This window comes from Mus caroli, unplaced genomic scaffold (genome assembly GCF_978045245.1).
Source record: "Mus caroli unplaced genomic scaffold, Mus_caroli_1 scaffold_8, whole genome shotgun sequence".
NCBI lineage: Eukaryota > Metazoa > Chordata > Mammalia > Rodentia > Muridae > Mus > Mus caroli.
In genome coordinates, this window is record NW_028227263.1 from 138,701,068 (window position 1) to 138,720,445 (window position 19,378).

The 19,378-nt window shown below is 42.4% G+C and overlaps 1 protein-coding gene and 2 pseudogenes across 1 annotated transcript; all 3 read left to right on the top strand.

Annotated features, from left to right (window-relative positions):
- The first annotated feature begins 213 nt into the window (after window positions 1-213).
- LOC147003706 (zinc finger and SCAN domain containing protein 4C-like) lies at window positions 214-3,666 on the top strand. Its single transcript, XM_085841071.1, has 3 exons — window positions 214-588; window positions 2,440-2,599; window positions 2,684-3,666. Exons 1-3 carry the CDS (start codon window positions 214-216, stop codon window positions 3,664-3,666), a joined length of 1,518 nt encoding a protein of 505 aa, XP_085697197.1.
- Window positions 3,667-6,244: 2,578 nt separating this feature from the next.
- On the top strand, window positions 6,245-6,744 carry LOC147003707 (RNA-binding protein EWS pseudogene; annotated as a pseudogene).
- A 10,602-nt stretch (window positions 6,745-17,346) lies between these two features.
- LOC147003708 (RNA-binding protein EWS pseudogene) lies at window positions 17,347-18,584 on the top strand (annotated as a pseudogene).
- The last annotated feature ends 794 nt before the right edge of the window (window positions 18,585-19,378 follow it).

The window sequence follows — 19,378 nt, forward strand, 5'->3', positions numbered from 1 at the left end:
ATAGTGAAACATTTACTGTCAGGAACCCATAAAACCATCTATGACACAAATCTCATTTTGTTTTGTGTTTGTTTTGTTAACATTATTATTTGTTTCTTCCTTTTTAAAATTGACAGCTTTTAGAGTATATCCATCAACTGTTAGCATTTTCCTAAAGTCACAAAACAGATACTAAACTGCTATACTTGAGTCTTTCGGACCATTGTCACCACAATGGCTTCACAGCAGGCACCAGCAAAAGACCTTCAGACCAACAATTTAGAGTTTACTCCAACTGATAGTTCTGGTGTGCAGTGGGCAGAAGACATCTCTAACTCACCAAGTGCTCAGCTAAACTTTTCCCCAAGTAACAATGGCTGCTGGGCAAATCAGGAGCTGCAAAGTCTCTGGAAGATGTTCAACTCGTGGTTGCAGCCAGAAAAGCAGACTAAAAAGCAGATGATTTCTCAACTGGTCTTCTCGCAGTTTCTCCTCACTGGGCACTGCAAGGACAAGTTTGCTTTGACAGAGAAGTGGAAATCCAGTGGCAGAAACATGGAGAGATTCATGGAGAGTCTGACTGATGAGTGCTTGAAGCCTCCTGTCATGGTGAGTTCCTCGGGGACTTAGTTGGAAGGAAAGGCAGAATTATTTGGGTTTGGGGAAAAGTAGGGGGTTTTGTATTGTTTTGTATTGTTTTGTTTTTTTTCTTTGATTGCTTTCTATGTTGTATTTTACAAATGAGATTATATTCTGTAACAAAAATACTTATACTGAAGAAAAATTATTGCCTCAAATTGCCATGAATGTAGCAGAAAGGAGCCTATCAATTAGGTTTGATATGCACAACTAAGTCTAGTGTATTTACATATTAGTAGAGAGAAATTAGTAGTAGAGAAAGTCCTGGGGTGGATTTTAAGGATGTAGAGGAGATAACTTGTGTGTGAGACCCAGTTCGTTCATGGAGATGTTTACTGAGTATTCATGAGGACTATGTTAGATCCTGCCATGAACACTTCTAAACAAGGTTCACAGTGCTAGCCTGTGATCCGTGGAAGCATGTGGCAAAAATTTGGGATTAAATTGACTAGATGGATTCTCAAACTGGCTATTACATATCATTGATTCTCTGTCTAGAAAACTGAGGTGTCAGAATGATAAAGTTCTGATATTGAAATACGGTTGGTGCTGTATACAAAACAGCACCATACCCATAAAAATTTCTGTGATGCATAATGGTGCTTCAGTATAAACATTCAAATTGGGATAGACCTAATATAGATTTAATTAAGTTGGATGTTTCTCAAAGCCGTGATTTGCAAAATTCTCTGTTATTTACAGAAATTGTGAAGCAGTTGAAAATATTCAACCACACCATACATACATCCCTATATACCAATTGAAAATGTTTCCTATTTCACATATTTTGTTTAGATTTTTATTGGTTTAGTTGTATGGTTCATTTCCTGGTTGCTTGCTTGTATTTGTGATTTGCAACATGGTTTCTTTGTATTTGTTTATTTGTTTGTTTGTATTTTGAGACAGTGTTTCTCTGTATAGCCATGGCTGTCCTGAAACTCACTTTGTAGACCAGGCTGTCCTAAAACTCAGAAATCAGCCTGCCTCTGCCTCCTAAATGCTAGGATTAATGGCGTGTGCCACCACCACCCTGCTGCAGCATGGTTTCTTTATGTAGTCCTCCTTGGCCTTGGAATCAGAGGAATTGCCCTCCCTCTGCTGCTCACGTGTTAGGTTAAATGGTTTTTGGGTTTTGGGTTTGTTTTTTTTAGGTATTGTTTTTGTTTTGTTTTGTTTTTTTGAGACAGGATTTCTCTCTGTAGCCCTGGCTGTCCTGAAATTCACTCTGTATATAAATCTGGCCTCAAACTCCGAAATCCTGTTTCTTCATTCTCCCAAATTCTGGGATTAAAGGCACGAGCCACCACTGCCCAGCTAAATTAAATCTTTTGATCACACCTTGTAAGTTAAGAATTATACTGCATATACTCTTTGAGTTTTATTTTAAGTTTAAAATTTCATACTAAGTACACTGCTCACTTAATATCCAGTCATGTTCTTGAGAGCAGGCCTTGTGCTTCTTTGAGACACTACATTAAAAAAAAAATCAGGTAAAGTTAAGACAATCTGAAAACATGGGCTAGCCAGTTTAAGGAAGGCTTATTCTCCTTCAATGTGTTGACCAGTTAAAGAAACTATGGTTGGCAGAGCACACAGAAACACAACTTTGTGTGTCTCTAGGGACAATGACTCGACATTTGAAAACACATTATCTATAGTAACTTTAGAAGTGAGAATTTGTGAGTGCCAGGAAAGATCAGTAGACTTAAGGCCTAGACAAATGAGCTAATCAATATTCCAGTCTCCCTGTGCTAGCAGGTTGAGGTTAGGTGTCTGCAATCCACATGCTCATGCATAAGAAGAACATGTCTTTCTTTACAGGTCCACGTGTCAATGCAAGGACAAGAAGCCCTCTTTTCTGAAAACATGCCATTAAAAGAAGTCATGAAGCTTTTGAAACAACAGCAATCTGCAACAAGGCCAACACCAGATAATGCTCAGATGCCAGTAGACACCACACAAGATAGATTCTTGGCCACAGGTTAGTTGGTAACCTGGATAAAAGACTCATGTTTTGAGGGGGTCCATTTTGGGTACATTTTCATAGATTGTCTTCTTTCCAAAGGACAAGAAAACAGTGAAAATGAAGGCAACACCTCTTGTAATGCTGCTGAAGTAAATGTTGATGAAAGCTGTAGTGGAAATGAAATGGATTCCCTTCTTATTATCCAGAAAGAACAGTACCCTGAGCATGAAGAGGGGAATGTTGTTTGTCAATTCCCTCATGGTGCCAGAAGAGCAAGTCAAGGCAACTCCAGTCATCATGTAGACTTCCTGAGTGCTCTGACTACTACAGATGTCCCCATGGAGGAACAACCAATGGATTTATCTAGAAAAAACATCTCTGAGGACAAGAACAATTGCTATAACACTTCCAGGAATGCTGCTACTCAAGTATATAGCAGTGATAATATTCCCAAGAACAAGACAGACTCCCTTTTCATTAACAAGAGAATATATCATCCTGAGCCTGAGATGAGAGATATTCCTTATGGAGTTCCTCAGGATTCTACAAGAGCAAGTCAAGGAATATCTACATGCCTGCAAGAGTCACTTGGGGAATGTTTTTCCGAAAAAGATCCTAGGGAGGTACCAGGGTTGCAGTCTAGGCAAGAGCAGCCTATCTCTGAACCTGTCCTTCTTGGTAAGAATCATGAGGCAAACTTACCATGTGAAAGTCATCCAAAGAGAGTCCATAGAGATGCCAAACTATACAAGTGTGAAGAATGTTCTAGGATGTTCAAACATGCCAGGAGCCTTTCATCCCACCAGAGAACTCACCTGAATAAGAGTGAATTGCTTTGTGTCACCTGTCAGAAAATGTTCAAACGAGTCTCTGACCGCCGAACCCATGAGATCATACACATGCCAGAAAAGCCTTTCAAGTGCAGCACATGTGAAAAGTCCTTCAGCCACAAGACCAACCTGAAGTCTCATGAGATGATTCACACAGGAGAAATGCCTTATGTCTGTTCCCTATGTAGCCGTCGCTTTCGCCAATCATCCACTTACCACCGTCACCTGAGGAATTGCCACAGATCTGACTGAACTATCTAACATCCTCAGCAGAGACTGGTAGGGCTTCAGCCTCAGTATGTCATCTTCAAACCGAGAAGAATGTTGCTACTAAATTGCACTTACCCAATGATGATATAACATGCTTGTGGATTGCTACTTTTATGTTTTGTTTGTTTTGTTTTTTATTTTTTGTGTGTGTATGTATGTGTGTATAATTTTTTAATCTGTATTTCCATAGTTCTACAGCATAAGTTATTAGAATACTTTGCTGTTAATTCTTGAGTTGCTTCTTGCTTTTAGACAGTGTCCTTCTGTTTGGCAGCTTTATACACCTGTCTTTCTGGCACTAGAGTTTCCAAACATTTTCTGATCTCCACTTTTATTCTCTTTAACACTTGCAAGACAATGAGTTACAGATAAAATATTAGAAATAAAAAGTGGTGCTGTAGAGGATGTAATTTTTAACACTAGGACAAGAAGTGGAAAATATTAAAGTTAGCTTTTTACCAAGTGCCATGCCAGCTTTCAGTAATGTGTGTGGCCCCATTACCTTACAATGAAAGTCATAATTGGAATTTTACTAAAACTCATTTGTTGAGAATTTGGAAAGACGATGATATTACTCATGACATGTCTCAATTACAAGCCCAGATCTCTGCTGTAAGCAAAGCACATGTTGAATCTATTAGCATAGAGGATTTGACTCTGTCTATTAGCTCTGGTTTATGGTCATTAATCCCGGTTAGTTGTTTACATTGAGTTATTCTTGTCATAGGAATAAGTATTATTATTATTATTATTATTATTTTTTTTTCCAGTCATCTTCTGTCTACAGCTCTACAGTCAAAAGAGATAGTTATGAGTTCCACAGATTGAGAATAAAACTTCAACAGAAGGATGCCTTCTACAACCTGTTGTGGAACTCTTGCCCAGAATAACATACTGAGCCATGGTTCTCATGGCGATGTATCTGTTTTGTTTCCTTTTATTCTTTCTCTTATTTATGACATGCTCCTGGTAGCCTAGTCCAAGATTTTAAGGGAGAATGATAGGTAAGAAACCATCTCTTGAGATGGGGGTCACTAAAATGACCTTATCCCCAGGAAATCCAACGCTTTTCTTTATAAATCATTTACAAAACATATAATTGTACTATGATAGATAAATCTTTCCCAACAATAAAATTTCATATGGCTACACATTTATCATCAGAAGTGGGTTTTGGTATATGCTTAAGAAAGACTAAAATAAAAAGAATTAAAATAATTTAAATTTATACGTTGAAGATTTATAAAAAAAAAAAAAAAAAAAAAAGGGTCAGGCACTAGATGTTAAAAAAATAATTGACCAAAGACATACTAATCTGCTCTTGGAAATATGCCACTAGCCTTGGATGACTGAATCCATGCTTTCAGAGTTGTAACACTTGGATGATTTCTATAAATAGTAATAATGTCTGTTCTATTTGTGATTCACAGAATACATCTTTTCAGAGTTGTAATGTTTGCTTGATTTTTGTGCTTTATTGTGCCAAATGATAATGATGGTATTTCATATTGCTTCACTGAACATGTCTTCTAAGAGTTGTAATATATATATATTTTTTTTTAATGTATAAAAACCCTAGCTTGAGAGCTGCAAAATAGACTCAGATTCAAACTGCTGCTATGTTTGTTTCTGTTTGTCACTGGTGAATCCTTACCCACCCAGCCTTCAAGGACCCACATTCCAGGGACCCCATACTTGATCGGGGTGATCCATGTCAGAGAGGGCCAAAAATTAACACAGAGACTGAAGGAAAGGCCATTCGGAGACGACCCCACTTTGGGACCTTTTCCCACCTGCAGACACCAAACAGCCATACTATTCCTGATGCCAAGAAGTGCTTAATGAAAGGAGCCTGATATAGCTGTCTCCTGAGAGGTTCTACCAGCACCTGACCAATACAGATGCAGACACAGCCAACCATCAGAATGAGCCTGAAAATACTAATGGAAGAGTTAGGGGAAGTACTGAAGGAGCTTGCAGCCCCATAAGAAGAACAATATCAACTACCTAGACCACCCAGAGCTCCCAGGGATTAAACCACCAAAGGAGAAGTACACAAGGAAGAAGCCAGGACTCCATATACATATGAAGCAGAGGATGGCCTTATTTGACATCATTGGGAAGGGAAGGCCACTTGATGCACCAGAGTAGGGAGATGTGGAGGGATGAGGTGGGAGTGGTTGAATGGGTGAAGATGTAACCTCATAGAGGCAAGGTGAGGTGACTGAGGGGGGATGGAATGGGCATTTCTGGAGGGGTAAACTGGAAAGGGGATAACATTTGAAATGTAAATGAATAAAATGGTTTTTTAATAAAAGTCCATTCCAGCTATGACCATTTAGAAAAATATTAAGGCCTTCATTATTGATGGGGACTTTGAGAATCACTGCCATTGATTCCTGGCCTGAACTGTAGGGAAAGGCTTTCTGTAAAGTATGCTTCTCAAACAGTGTGTCATAACAACTATAGAACACATATTTCCTCTGGTCTTATAATTTGCAACCATTGGGGAACATGAGAGGGCGACCAACTTTGAGAGAACAGGGAAGAAGGAGAGAAAATGGCTTCCATAGATTACAGTGCCTAAAGCTAACCTGCAAACCAACAGGGCTACAGGGCCTACCCAGCTCAGCCAACTCAAAGATATGCACAGACCACCAAGGCATATGGGCACAAAGCCAGGGAACCTAAAGACCACCTACTGATGTCTGCTATACCCACTGCCACCTAAGGGCAGATTGCATAGGGAACTTATGGACAGCTGCCTACTGGTTATACCACTCCAACTTCCCCCAGGCATTTGGTCAGCTTGCACAAGGATATGGCACTGATGCTTATGACACCAACAATTCTACACTCATCAAAACACAGGCCTTTTACACAGCTCAGTCTGCATATGTCACCCAGGCTGCCTGCGGAGCTTATGATGAGCAGCTAGTAGCCAGCACACAGAATCCATGCCACCTAAAAGACCACAGAATGGTACCAAGCCCTCTTAGACTAGTCAAACTCAATCTAACACAGGGGGATTATAACCAGCCTAGCCTCGGATACAGATGACTATCCCCAGCTTTTGTCCCCTCCGGCAAGAACACACTCAGGACAACTGGAATCTTCTGCGGCAAAGCTTTATTGCTTACTTCTCAGGAAGATCCCGACCCCAGAAAATGGAGTCCCTTATATAGCACTCAGCCATGACGTTTCAGCACCTGATGTGGCGTGACAGCTCTTGATTCGTTGCTCGCTCATCACACCACTATTACACCCCGAGAATGGGCAGTGACTAGGAGTGAGTTCACTCTCGCACTTGCGCACAAGGCTTGTTTACTAGTTTGTCACAGCTGAGGCCAGCGCCATCTTATAATGGTGATTGCTCGCGGCACGCGCACGGCTCTCCACAGCGATTGCTCGCTGCATGGCTTTCCACATCTCCCCCTTTTTATTTTATTAAATTGAGGCTGGACTAGGTCTGTGTAATTATGCCCATCCGCTGTGGCTCCTGTCTTAGGTCGTTCCTCCAATGTCTCAGCCTTTCCTGTCATAGGGTAACCCTATCGCCACTGGGCCCCGTGTCTTAGGATGATCTGTGCATGAGGAAAGTTGCCCTTCCCTGGATACCACAGTGCTATGTGACAGTAACTACTAAATGACCTAGGGCGAACTCTACAAAAGAGGCCAGCCACCAATGTCAACTAATTTTTGAGCATAGATAGCCAGATTTCGGGGGAGGCGCCTTGCTCAATGGCAGCAAGTGCTTGAGCTATCACAACCTTGTCACGTGTTTGTTGGGTTCTGAGCTTGCAAACCAACCAGAGCATGAACACAAGTCCACAGCAGGTGGCAACACCAAATAAACCCACCCCCACCCATTCCTTAAAATAAGAAAATGCAGATGAAATCCAGGAGGAGAGGCCCTCTGTCAATGACAGGTCCACTCGCATTGAGTTGATCTTTAAAACTGCCACCCTCAGGGCCTCAAGAGTCTCATCGAATCCCTCAGACCAATTTCCTGCAAGATACAAGGAAAGCTGTCTAGACAGATTAGCTGCATAAGTAAAATTTTCATATTGGACACTGGTAATACACAGAGCTTCCAGTTTTCTTTCACAACCCAACTGGGCCATCTGGTATAGAACTCCTATCTGTTCTTCTGCCAGGTCAAGGTGCTGATTCAATATCATCAGCCCTCCCTTTAACTTGGTACTAGCAGAAGTTTGGACAGTGATGGCATCAGCCAGATCTGCTGAAAGCTGATTTAATTTTGTGCCTGATTGAACCGTACTAGTCATAGCATACCCTGCAGCTGTAGCAGCAGCTGCACTGGCTGAAATTGCTATGATCACGGCAGCAGTAATTCCAAAATCTCTTTTTTGTCGAAACAGAGATAAGGTGGAGGGTGTTTCCACCGGAACAGGGATCCAACGTGGGATCCGTGCTACCATGGCACGGGTGTTCTTTGTTACGTCCCAACATTGAGAAATCCAACAAGAATCATTGGAACAGACTTCAAATGAATCATTTGAAAGAATAAACAAGAAAGGGGGGTAAACACAGACTGGGGTAGATGGATAATTAATCTGGTTTACCAAAGTTTTATTGAACCCAGTGATCTCTACACTGGTATTAGTATATCCATAAGAATCCTGGGAGGCAGCATGTATTCCCCAATACTGAGCAAATCTTGAGATGCCAGTAAAAGAAGCCTTTCCAACTGCTCCTCCCTGGATAAAGATCAAAGGATTGAGCTCTGTACAACTGCCATTGACTCCACAAAGCACCCACTTGTGAAAGGGATGCATTCTAAAGTCCTGTATGAAAAGTCCCTCTTTCATAACAAATTCCTTCTCTGGATCATCTATCATGTTGGGAGAAAAGGAAAAGGTTTTACTCTGATCTGCCCAACGAGTGATGGAGGATTGACAATCAGACCAAGGCAGTATCAGCCCTTCATCTTCCAAGCTACAATGAGGGGCTATTTTTGGTTGGTGGGGACGTTCTTTGTCTGAAAAGTTAGGTGGTAGAAATGTACCATTAACCCAAATTGCCTCCTGCCAAAAGGTCCGATTTGTAAAGGTTATATCTGCATTGGAAGTATCTTGGGTTGTGCTTACCCAACCTCCTCGGTGCTCATTAAACTTCCCCAAAGCTCGAGCTGTGAGGTTGATACATTTTCCTGGTCCATTAATTTGAAAACATAAAGAACCCTGTTCTAATAAAGAGCGATTTTCCCCTAATGGTGCTCTGGTGGGATCATAGGGTAGATATGGCAAATCTAATGTTTTATTAGTAGTAAAGAATTTTGGAAAAACTATAGCATTATGGCGAACTGGCATTGGTTTAGGGAAAGTCGAGAGAATGGCCCATCTCTGTTCGCCCCTCATACTAGGAACCTGAGACAAGTTCAGCATTGTCAGGATCAGGAGCAGTCCTCGGGAGGTCTGCATCTTCTGCACCATCCTTGATGAATATCTTGCGGGTGAGTCGTTCCGGCAGCCAAAATGGGTTGTCTTCACTCTGTGGAAAAACACAAACAGCTCCCCTGGATCTTATCAAAATAGGATCTGGGCCTTTCCACAGACCAGTTAAGACATCCTTCCATTTGACCATTTCTTTTGGTCTATCAGGGTCTGAGCTATGTCAATCAGCTGCAGAGCGACCTTGTTCATCAAGATTCAAAAAATTAAGTGTAAAGAGTGCCATAGATACAGCTACTCTTGGCACTGAGGGCAGAGTCTCATCAACTCCCCCTTTTTGTTTTATAAGATAAGACTTAAGTGTACGGTGTGCACGTTCCACAATGCCTTGTCCTTTAGGATTATAAGGGAGGCCAGTCAAGTGAGTGACATCCATTTGACGACAAAATTGCTGAAATTTAGTAGAGGTATATGCTGGCCCATTATCAGTTTTAAGAATTGTGGGCTTGCCCCAAGCACTCCATGCTTCTAAACAGTGCTCTATAACATGAGAGGCTTTCTCACCTGTTAAAGGTGTAGCAAACATAACACCAGAGCAGGTGTCAATGGAAACATGTAAATATTGATTTCTTCCAAAGGAGGAAATATGAGTGACATCCATTTGCCAGACCTGTAATGGTCTGATGCCTCGGGGGTTTACCCCTACATGAGGAGTAGGCAGAAATTGACAACAGTTTTGACATTGGGTGACAATGTCACGAGCTTCTTTCCTAGTTAAAGTGAAACGGCGGTGTAATGTTTCAGCCGTCACGTGGAAGCGTTTATGAAACTCCCTTGCAGCCTCTGACTGCGAGGACAGAGCAGCAGCCACGATTCTAGTAGCTTTGTCTGCCAAGTCATTTCCATGAGACATGGGGCCAGGAAGGCCAGAATGAGCCCTAACATGAGTAATATACACAAGATGTCTTCTATGTAACAAGGCTGACTGAATTTGCTGAAAAATGTGAGCAAGCTTGCTAGAGGGTCTAATTAAGCCAGCAACTTCAAGCATATTAACTGCATTGACCACATATGAAGAGTCAGATACAATATTGAGTGGTCCCGGAAAAGTTTCAAGGACTTCTAGAGCTACCAAACACTCTACAACCTGGGGTGATGTCTCATTATATTGTTTAGATGTTACTTGACCATTTACTACATATGCACCTATGCCAGATTTGGATCCATCTGTATACATTACTACCCCATCCGGAAGTGGGTGTTTGGCTGTTATTACTGGAAACACTATGGCTTGACTTAAGGCAAATTGTAAAATTGGATGTTTTGGATAATGATTATCAATTTGTCCTGAATAAGAGGCAACCAAGACTGCCCAATCGTTAGTTGTTGCTGCCAGGGTTTGAACTTGAGTAGAAGTGTAAGGTACGATTAGCATATGAGGTTCTTTCCCAAAATAAGTAATAGCTGCTTTTATCCCCCTAAGTGCAAGTTGAGCAACTGCATTAGGATACCACTCAATGATTTTTGCAGGGGAAGCATTAGGATGGACCCACAATAAGGGTCCTTTTTGCCATAAGACTGCTGTTGGTAACTGTGCAGTTTTTAATATGCACAATTCAAATGATTTTGACTCCTCAATGCGTTGTAATTGAGCATCTTGTAAGGCCTTTTCTACCGTTTGTAAAGCTTGACATGCAGCTGGGGTAAGTGCTCTGTGGGAGGAGATGTGGGTATCTCCCTCTAATATGTCAAATAAGGGCTTTAATTCTGCTGATGGAATTTTCAAAAATGGTCTTAGCCAATTAATATCTCCTAGCAATTTTTGGAAATCATTCAAGGTATGTAGGTGATCTTTGCGAATCTCTAATTTTTGAGGAACAATTTTGTCAGGATAAATGAGTGACCCTAGGAAGGCTCCCATTTGAGCAACTTGCACCTTTTCAGTGGCCACCTGCAATCCCCATTGCCCTAACGTTTTTATTAATATAGGGTATGCATCTTGCAATAATTGTGAATTTTTATGGCAAATCAAAATGTCATCCATATAAATTATCACCTGTAATGATGGAAAATGCTCTCTAACTGACTTAAGTGCCAATTGCACATACAGTTGACACATGGTGGGACTATTCGCCATCCCCTGAGGTAGGACCTTCCATTGGTATCTTTGATCCGGTTCTAAATGATTAATGGCTGGGATGGTAAATGCAAATCTTTGCCTATCTTGAGGGCATAAAGGTATAGAGAAAAAGCAATCTTTAATATCTATAATTATAATTTCCCAATTTTTGGGTAAGGCAGAAAGCAATGGTAGCCCTCGCTGAACTGGTCCAAATAGACGCATTTGTGCATTAATAGCTCTAAGATCATGTAATAAGCGCCATTTGCCAGATTTTTTCTTAATTACGAAAATAGGTGTATTCCAGGGTGAGGTAGAGGGCTCTAAATGACCTAAGCGTAGCTGTTCAGAAATTAGTTTTGTAGCTGCTTCTAACTTTTCAGAGGAGAGAGGCCATTGAGGAACCCATACAACTTCCTCTGTAAGCCATGGTATGGGCATGGAGCCCTCAACGGCCCCTAGAAAAAACCCAAACCTTGTCTCCCATTATTACCTTTTTGAGGGATAGGTTCAAGTTTACCCTGCTCTCCTTTCCCTAATCCCCTTCCTTCTTTATAGCCCATTTTCTTCATTATTTGAACAGCTTGTGGCGAGTATTCATTAGTCAAGGTCAGTCCTAGTGCCTGTAAGATGTCTCTCCCCCAGAGATTTACTGGGAGTGGTAAAACATAGGGAGTGAATCGTCCTGTTTGACCTTCAGGAGCTGTCCAGCTCAAAGAACGGGAACTAATAGTGGGACAGGACTGATAACCTAAACCTTGCAAAGAACGTGATGACTGAGTAACGGGCCAAGTTTTTGGCCACCATTGGGAAGAAAGGATACTTTTATCTGCTCCTGTGTCTAAAATCCCTTTAAATTGTTTTCCTTCTATAACTAATTCTAAGAATGGCCTGGAGTCAAGAGGCATCACTAAGTAAGCAGAATCATTTCCAGTAGAACCAATCCCTCTGGTAGCTCGAGGGACACCAGAGGAAGGAAAACAGCCATGTAGGCTTGGCAAAATTATTAACTGAGCTATTCTATCCCCTTGTGAAATAGAAAAGACACCCTGAGGACAGGAACAGAGAACTTGAAGTTCCCCTTCATAGTCTTGATCTACGACTCCAGGGTGAACAATAAGACCTTGTAAGGTAAGGGAGGCCCAGCCCAATATTAGGCCAACACTCCCGGATGGCAGAGGTCCTTTATAGTCAGTAGGAATAGGCTGTACCCCCATTTGGGGCATTAGCATGAATCGGGTGGTGGTACGGAGGTCCAACCCAGCTGATCCTTCTGTTGCCCTGCGGACTGTGGGGTCCACCTTTTGCCTGTCGAGGTCCCATATGTTTTCGGGCCCTGAGACCTGAGGGCCCTGTACTGGTTTTTTGGAATGGTCTCATTATCTACTGCTTGAGGGAATCCTGGCTGCAGGGGCCTGCCTCGAATGTCCCTGACTGAACGACAATCTCTAGCCCAATGATATCCTTTTCCACATTTAGTACACAGTCCTGGTGCTCTCCTTTTGACAAGGGCTCTACAGTCCTTTTTTAAGTGTCCCGGTTTGCCACAATTATAGCAGAGTTTGAGCTCAGCCATGTCAGGGCGTTTTTGCCCTTGTAGAATGGCAGCTGCTAAACCTGCATTAGTGAGTGGCCCTCCAAGCTCACGGCAAACCTTCAACCAGTCCTGCAGTCCCTTGCTCTTTCTAGGTGTAATAGCCGCCCTGCATTCCTGGGTAGCCTGTTTATAGATCAACTGTTCAATTAAAGGCATAGCTGTCTCTGGATCCCCAAAAATTCTCCCTGCCGCTTCTGTCATTCTAGCCACAAAATCTGAGAATGACTCCTGTGCACCCTGGGTAATCTTGGTCAAATGCCCACTTGCCTCTCCCTTCTTAGAGAGTGCCTTCCATGCCTTAACTGCAGCAGCTGAGATCTGAGCATAAGCTCCCCAATGGTAATTTGTCTGGTTATTAGCGTGTTGTCCCTGACCTGTAAGCAACTCAAAAGTCCATGTTCCTTGGTCCCCTTCAACATTGGCATTGGCCCTTGCCTGTGCTTGGCAGGAGTCTTGCCACAAAGCTTTCCATTCTAAATACATTCCCATGTTAGGAGATGTGGCTTTTACTATGGTCATCCAATCGCCAGGGGTCATTGCCAGAGTCGCAAGCCTTTCGACTTGGGCTACAGTAAAGTTGGCATTGACTCCATAGTTACGAACTGACTCTGCTAATTCTTTAATCTGTATATACTCCACTGGGGCATGAACGCGTCCGCCCTCTGCGCCTTCAAAGACTGGGAACGCTTGCTGCACTTTTCTCTGTTCCTCTTTTGAAATGAATGAGTCTGATTGATACCTCTGCACGTAGGGCGGAGGTGTACTAGGACCCAGAGGTTGCGGATCTGAAGATCGCATAGTGATTTGACATTTGTCTCTAGCTACTTTTGCTTTCTTTATGTTATTCTGTGACTGATTAGCTCGTCTTTCATCTGGCTGGTATCTTTTGTCCTCTAAGTCTGTCTCCTCAGAGGAGCTAAGTTCCTTATCCAATTCTGAGCTACTGACAGCTAGTGCCTTAAACTCATCTAATGGCGGGTAGAGGCTCCTTTCCTTATGTGCCTCTCCAGTTCTTTCTCTCTTCTTCTCTCCCTTTCCATCCCTTTTTCTAATCTCTCCCAAGGCATTCTTTCCTTTATATCTCTTTTCCTTGGGCTCAAGGCCCGTGGAAAGGCCTAAATTCTTCGGTGCACCTTGTTTCGTCCCAACTTTCAATCTCTCTCCCCACTCTGCCTCTGATAGACTGTCTTGAATTTCGTCCAAAATCTTCTGCCCTGCTTCTACCATTTGCTGACAATCCTCATCTGTTAAGCACGATCTCACCAATTTCCATAACGGCATGATCCCTGCTTTAAGTTTGCCGTTCTGCTGTTCCCTAACTAGATCTCCTTTCAGTTTGTCCCAAGAGGTGACAGTTAACGAACCTGAGCAAGCATACCATGGTGCCACACGGTCTACCTCCCTGACAAATGCCTCTATATTCTTAGTGGTGATTTTTAGGCCACACTGCTTCAGGACCGACCTTAACGCCACTACTACAGAGTGAGAAATTCCCATACTGCCGCTATCCAGTCCTGACCGTGACTGAAACTAGTCGCTGTCCAGGCACTGTCCAGGTGCTGTCCGAGCCTGACTGCGACTGGGCACCAGTCAGCAGTTCCAGCGGTGGAAACAAAACGAAACTGAAAGGGAAAGTGCAATCGCCGTGCAAACAATCAAAAGTGCATCTAACTCTGGAGAAATTTCAAGACTATACTTACCTTGCAGAGCTGTAATGTCCCGCAGTTCTGGTTCTGTCCCGCGAACGAGGGATCTTCCTTGCGCCGGTGTGATGGTATAAAGTCCCCGGGTCTTCGGCGCCACTTATCCCGAGCTTTTGTCCCCGCCGGCAAGAACACACTCAGGACAACTGGAATCTTCTGCGGCAAAGCTTTATTGCTTACTTCTCAGGAAGATCCCGACCCCAGAAAATGGAGTCCCTTATATAGCACTCAGCCATGACATTTCAGCACCTGATGTGGCGTGACAGCTCTTGATTCGTTGCTCGCTCATCACACCACTATTACACCCCGAGAATGGGCAGTGACTAGGAGTGAGTTCACTCTCGCACTTGCGCACAAGGCTTGTTTACTAGTTTGTCACAGCGGAGGCCAGCACCATCTTATAATGTTGATTGCTCGCAGCACACTCACGGCTCTCCACAGCGATTGCTCTGCTCGCTGCACGGCTTTCCACAGATGACCATTATCGCCAAGCACTCATGAGATATACTAGGCAGCCAGTTATAACACCTCCATCATATCTTACCTTGTATATGGTCACCTTTATAAGACTTGCCTTGGTCAGTCATAGTGTCTGTTCACAGCAGTACAAGTTTAACTAAGACAGAAGCTGGCACCAGGAGTGGGATATTGCTAATGTAGGCCTGACCTTATTTATTTATTTATCTATTTATTTATTGGAAGAATGTGGATATGGGGACTTTGGATTTGGAATGCAGTGGAATGCTTTAAATAGGGGAAAAGGAACTACAATATTAAGAATATGGAATGATTTGTTACTGAGAAATAGTGTGAAATATGCAGACTTGGTCTAAGAGTTTTCAGGGGAGATTTTCAATATGTGTCCTAAAGAGTGCTTTTGTGATATTTTGGGGACGAATGTGGTCCAATTTTGCTCTTGTTTTAAGAGCCTGTGTGAGGCTAAGGTGAAGAAAGTCAGATCAATTAAATTGATAAAGAAATCTCAGAAATGCCCATCATAGATTTTTTCCCTCTGGTTAAGTTTAAAAAAAAAGCATTTTAAAGAAACATGGTAAGCTGAGAAAGGAAAAATCGAAAATATATAATCTGAGTATTAAAAAGGTACCCGGAAGTGAAATGGAGCTAAATTCAGTGTTCATGATATTAAATTGGACTAAGGGAGTAGTGCCCTTGTGGCAAGAACCTACCCAAATACATTTAGATCCAAGCATGGTGGTACACATACTTAATCCCAGCAGACAAAGCCGAACAGATCCCTGAAGAAGGACACCCTGAGACATAGTATGTTCTAGGTGGAGAAAAAAAAAAAAAAACTTAAATCCAGGTGTGGTGGCACACACTTTTAATCCCAGGAGTCAGGCATTCTGATATTTAAATTCAAGGTCAAATACAGAGCATGATACAGGACAGCCAAGCTTAGGCAGTGAAGAAGTTAGAAAAGAGGAAGCTAGTGATAATGTAATAGAACAAGAGAACCATGTTCAAGATGTTGCAATCAGCAGAACATAGCGGCTTGGGACATGTTTTTCAAACTGTATAGTCAAGAGGAGAGGAGACTGCTACTGGTTAGCCCAAGCTAAGGAATTAGTGGTGACCAGCATCACTGGGGTGAAAACTTCTGGGATGTGTATACAGAGAGCACAAAATCATGGTCCAGAGATAGCCGAGGTTGTTTGTCATGCTGCAGCTATACTTGGTGTGTAAGAGTCACACAGGTTGTACTGGTTTTGAATGCATGAAGGGGTCATGAATATCAGCTGAGGCTTAGCACTGTGAGAAGCCATTGAAGGCCACTGGTGAAGTTTTAGCTGCAGTTGAAGCTGATATCCTGGGACTGATGGGGTCTTGCAAACGATTTGAAGCTTGACATCATGAAGAAAGCCTATAAGAGGTTATTGGTGAAGCCTAGTTGCAGTTAAATACCCCAGCATACTGGAGAATCCAGTCCCATGGGATGCTCACCAAGAACAAAAGCAGCAGTGGAGTGGATGTACCTGAGCTTGGAGTGATACAGATAATAGAGCTGGAGACCTGACATCTGCCCTTAGGAGTAGCCCAGAAGATCATGTATGGATCCTGGTTTCAAAGAAGCTGTAACATCCAAGTTGCCTCAGAGACCCAAGATTTTCAAGGTACCAGAGCCAATGGATATCTCCTCAGTAATGCTGGTAACACAGAATGGAACCAGCTCAGGAAAAGAAGTTTGTTGCCATCAACAAAGATGAAAAAGGTGTTTCAGAACTGGCAACTGCTTTGACATCAGACATGAAAATACAAAGTTTAATTTGCATAGCTGGTTCCTGTCTTGATTTGGAGACTAAAGATAAGTGATTGGCTGGGTCTCAGTAGAGACCTTGAACCTTGGAATTTTAAAATTGATACTGCTGTACACTATGTGGACTTTAAAAGTTGGACTAAATGTACTTTTTTATTTTATATGACTAGCTATGGCCTCCATAGACTCGTAGTTGAATGAGCCTATTGGAGTCACATTGTGGAATGTCATAGTTTGAGTATGCTTCTTCCATGGAATAGCACTTTTTGGAGGCCTATCCATGTTGGAATAGGTGTGTTGCTGTTGCCATGGGATTCAAGAAGCTCATTCTAATTGCCTGAAAGTCAGTCTTTCACTACCAGTCTTCAGATGAAGATGAAGAACTCTCTGTTCTGCCTGTACCATGCCTGCCTAGAAGCTTTCATGCTGCTACATTGATGATAATAGACTCATCCTCTAAACCTGTAAGCCAACCCTAATTAAATGTTTTTTGTAAGACGTGCCATTGTCAGGGTGTTGGTTCACAGCAGTAAAACACAAAATAAGACAGTTACTCCCCTCAGACAAGAACCTATAGCCAGGCTAAAAATCAATATAGCCAACAGAGTAGCAGCTATGGGCACCAGAGTTCTTTTCAAAAGAACCACTCCAGTGGCATGGGTATTTATGGGTAGAAATATGGAGAATTTTCCTGACAAGGGGATAACCAGAGCTTAAGTGACCCTGATAACTGTGGCAGGAGAGGAGGGAGGTTTGATTTTAGAAGCATTAGCAAAAGTGGGCAGGGAGGAGTGCAATGGGTACTGTGGAAATCAAGGTGTCTTCAATAAGACTGCTGGACCCATGGATGAAGGACCAGATTTTGATCAAGGCTTTCCTATAGACCTCGATGAAGACTCTGACAACAGAGAAACTTATGTGCAAGGATTAAGTGACAGTGTGACTTCGGATGATCTGAAAGGCTTCTTTAAGCAATATGGGACTGTCAAGGTGACAAAAGTACTGGACAAGCCATGATCAATATCTGCATGGATAAGGAAACAGGAAAGCCTAAATGTGATGCCACAATGTCCTACAAAGCTCCACCATCTACCAACAGTGCCATGGAATAGAGATGGAAAAGATGTTCAATGAAGCAAACATAACGATTCTCTAGCCTGAAAGAAGCATCTAATGAACAGGGTGCAGGGTGGCATGAAATCACGTGAGGGCAGAGGGATACCACCACCACTTCGTGGAAGTTCTGGCTCCCAGGAGGTCCTGGAGGAACCTTGGTTTATATGCCAGGACATGGAGGAAGTAGCAGAAGCTCCTCCACAAAAGGGTCTCTGAGGCTCAAGAGGGAATCCCTTTGGAAGGCAAAATGTCCAGCAGAAAGCAGTGTCTGGCAGTGTCTCAATCTGGGCTGTGGAAACCAAATTTCACCTGGAGAACAGAATGCAACCAGTATAAGGCCCCTAATGCTGAGGGTTCCTCTCGCCACCATTTCCGCCTCAGGGTGGTAATCATAGCTGAGGCAGCCCTGGTGGCATGTAAGGAGGAATAGTTGGACTGTGGGACTGACTGCGATTATCATAGCTGAATATTCAGAGGTGGTAGAGGTAGAGACACATAAGACTTCTGAGGAGGCCTCAGCATGGACTAGGTTGGTTTTGGTACAGGAAGACAAGGTAGTCCTAGTGGCCCTCCTGGACCTTTATTGGATCAGACTGAAGGAACAGGCAGACTTGGAGGTCCTGGGAATTTGGATAAACATGAGCACCATCAGCAACACAGAGACTGGCCCTACTAGAGACATGCAGAGCTGCATTGATGACCAGATTTAGTTTTTAAAATAGAAAATGTTTTAAATGTATAATTCCATGTTTATAATGTTAGTGAGAATATTATGTTTATTCTTTGCTTGTACTTTTTATTTTTATCATTTGTGAAGAAACATTAAAACAAGCTAAATAGTGAAAAGATCCACAGCCATATGCATTTTTAATTGTTACAGTGGTAGTTTTGCTACTGAGTAGAGTCTAAGTGTTTGATACCACCAGAAATCTATGTATTCCATTACTCATAAACCATGGATTAAAAATCATCACTATAGAGCAAGTCACAAATCCAACCAGGAAAATAATGTGTACCCCAATAAGAGTTATGCTAACAATGTGGCAAGGGTAGTATTACTAAAATGGACATTGGTGAAGTTCACAGTGTAAAAAGCTCGATAACTTTATTTCTCCAACATCTTGAATGCACTCAGGAGCTACAAAATGTAACCCAACAGTTCTGAATTCTCTGAGTCAATATGAGCTTGATTTCTCATGTCCCATCTCCAAAGTTTGTGATACATTCAGCAAGAAGGACTTGCTATTACATTCTGGTTGGTAGTCAGGTTCAATGACAATTGTGTGAATTATTGTGGGTGTCCCCACATACTCAGAACAAATACATAAAAGAAGGTATTCTACCTACACGTTCTTTGTCAGCGACTTATGGTTTCTGAGATGAATGTAACACTGTTAAGGATAAGCCCAAAGAAAGACTCACACAGACAAGCATACAAATACTGTCCATTTTCACTTTTGATCATCCTAA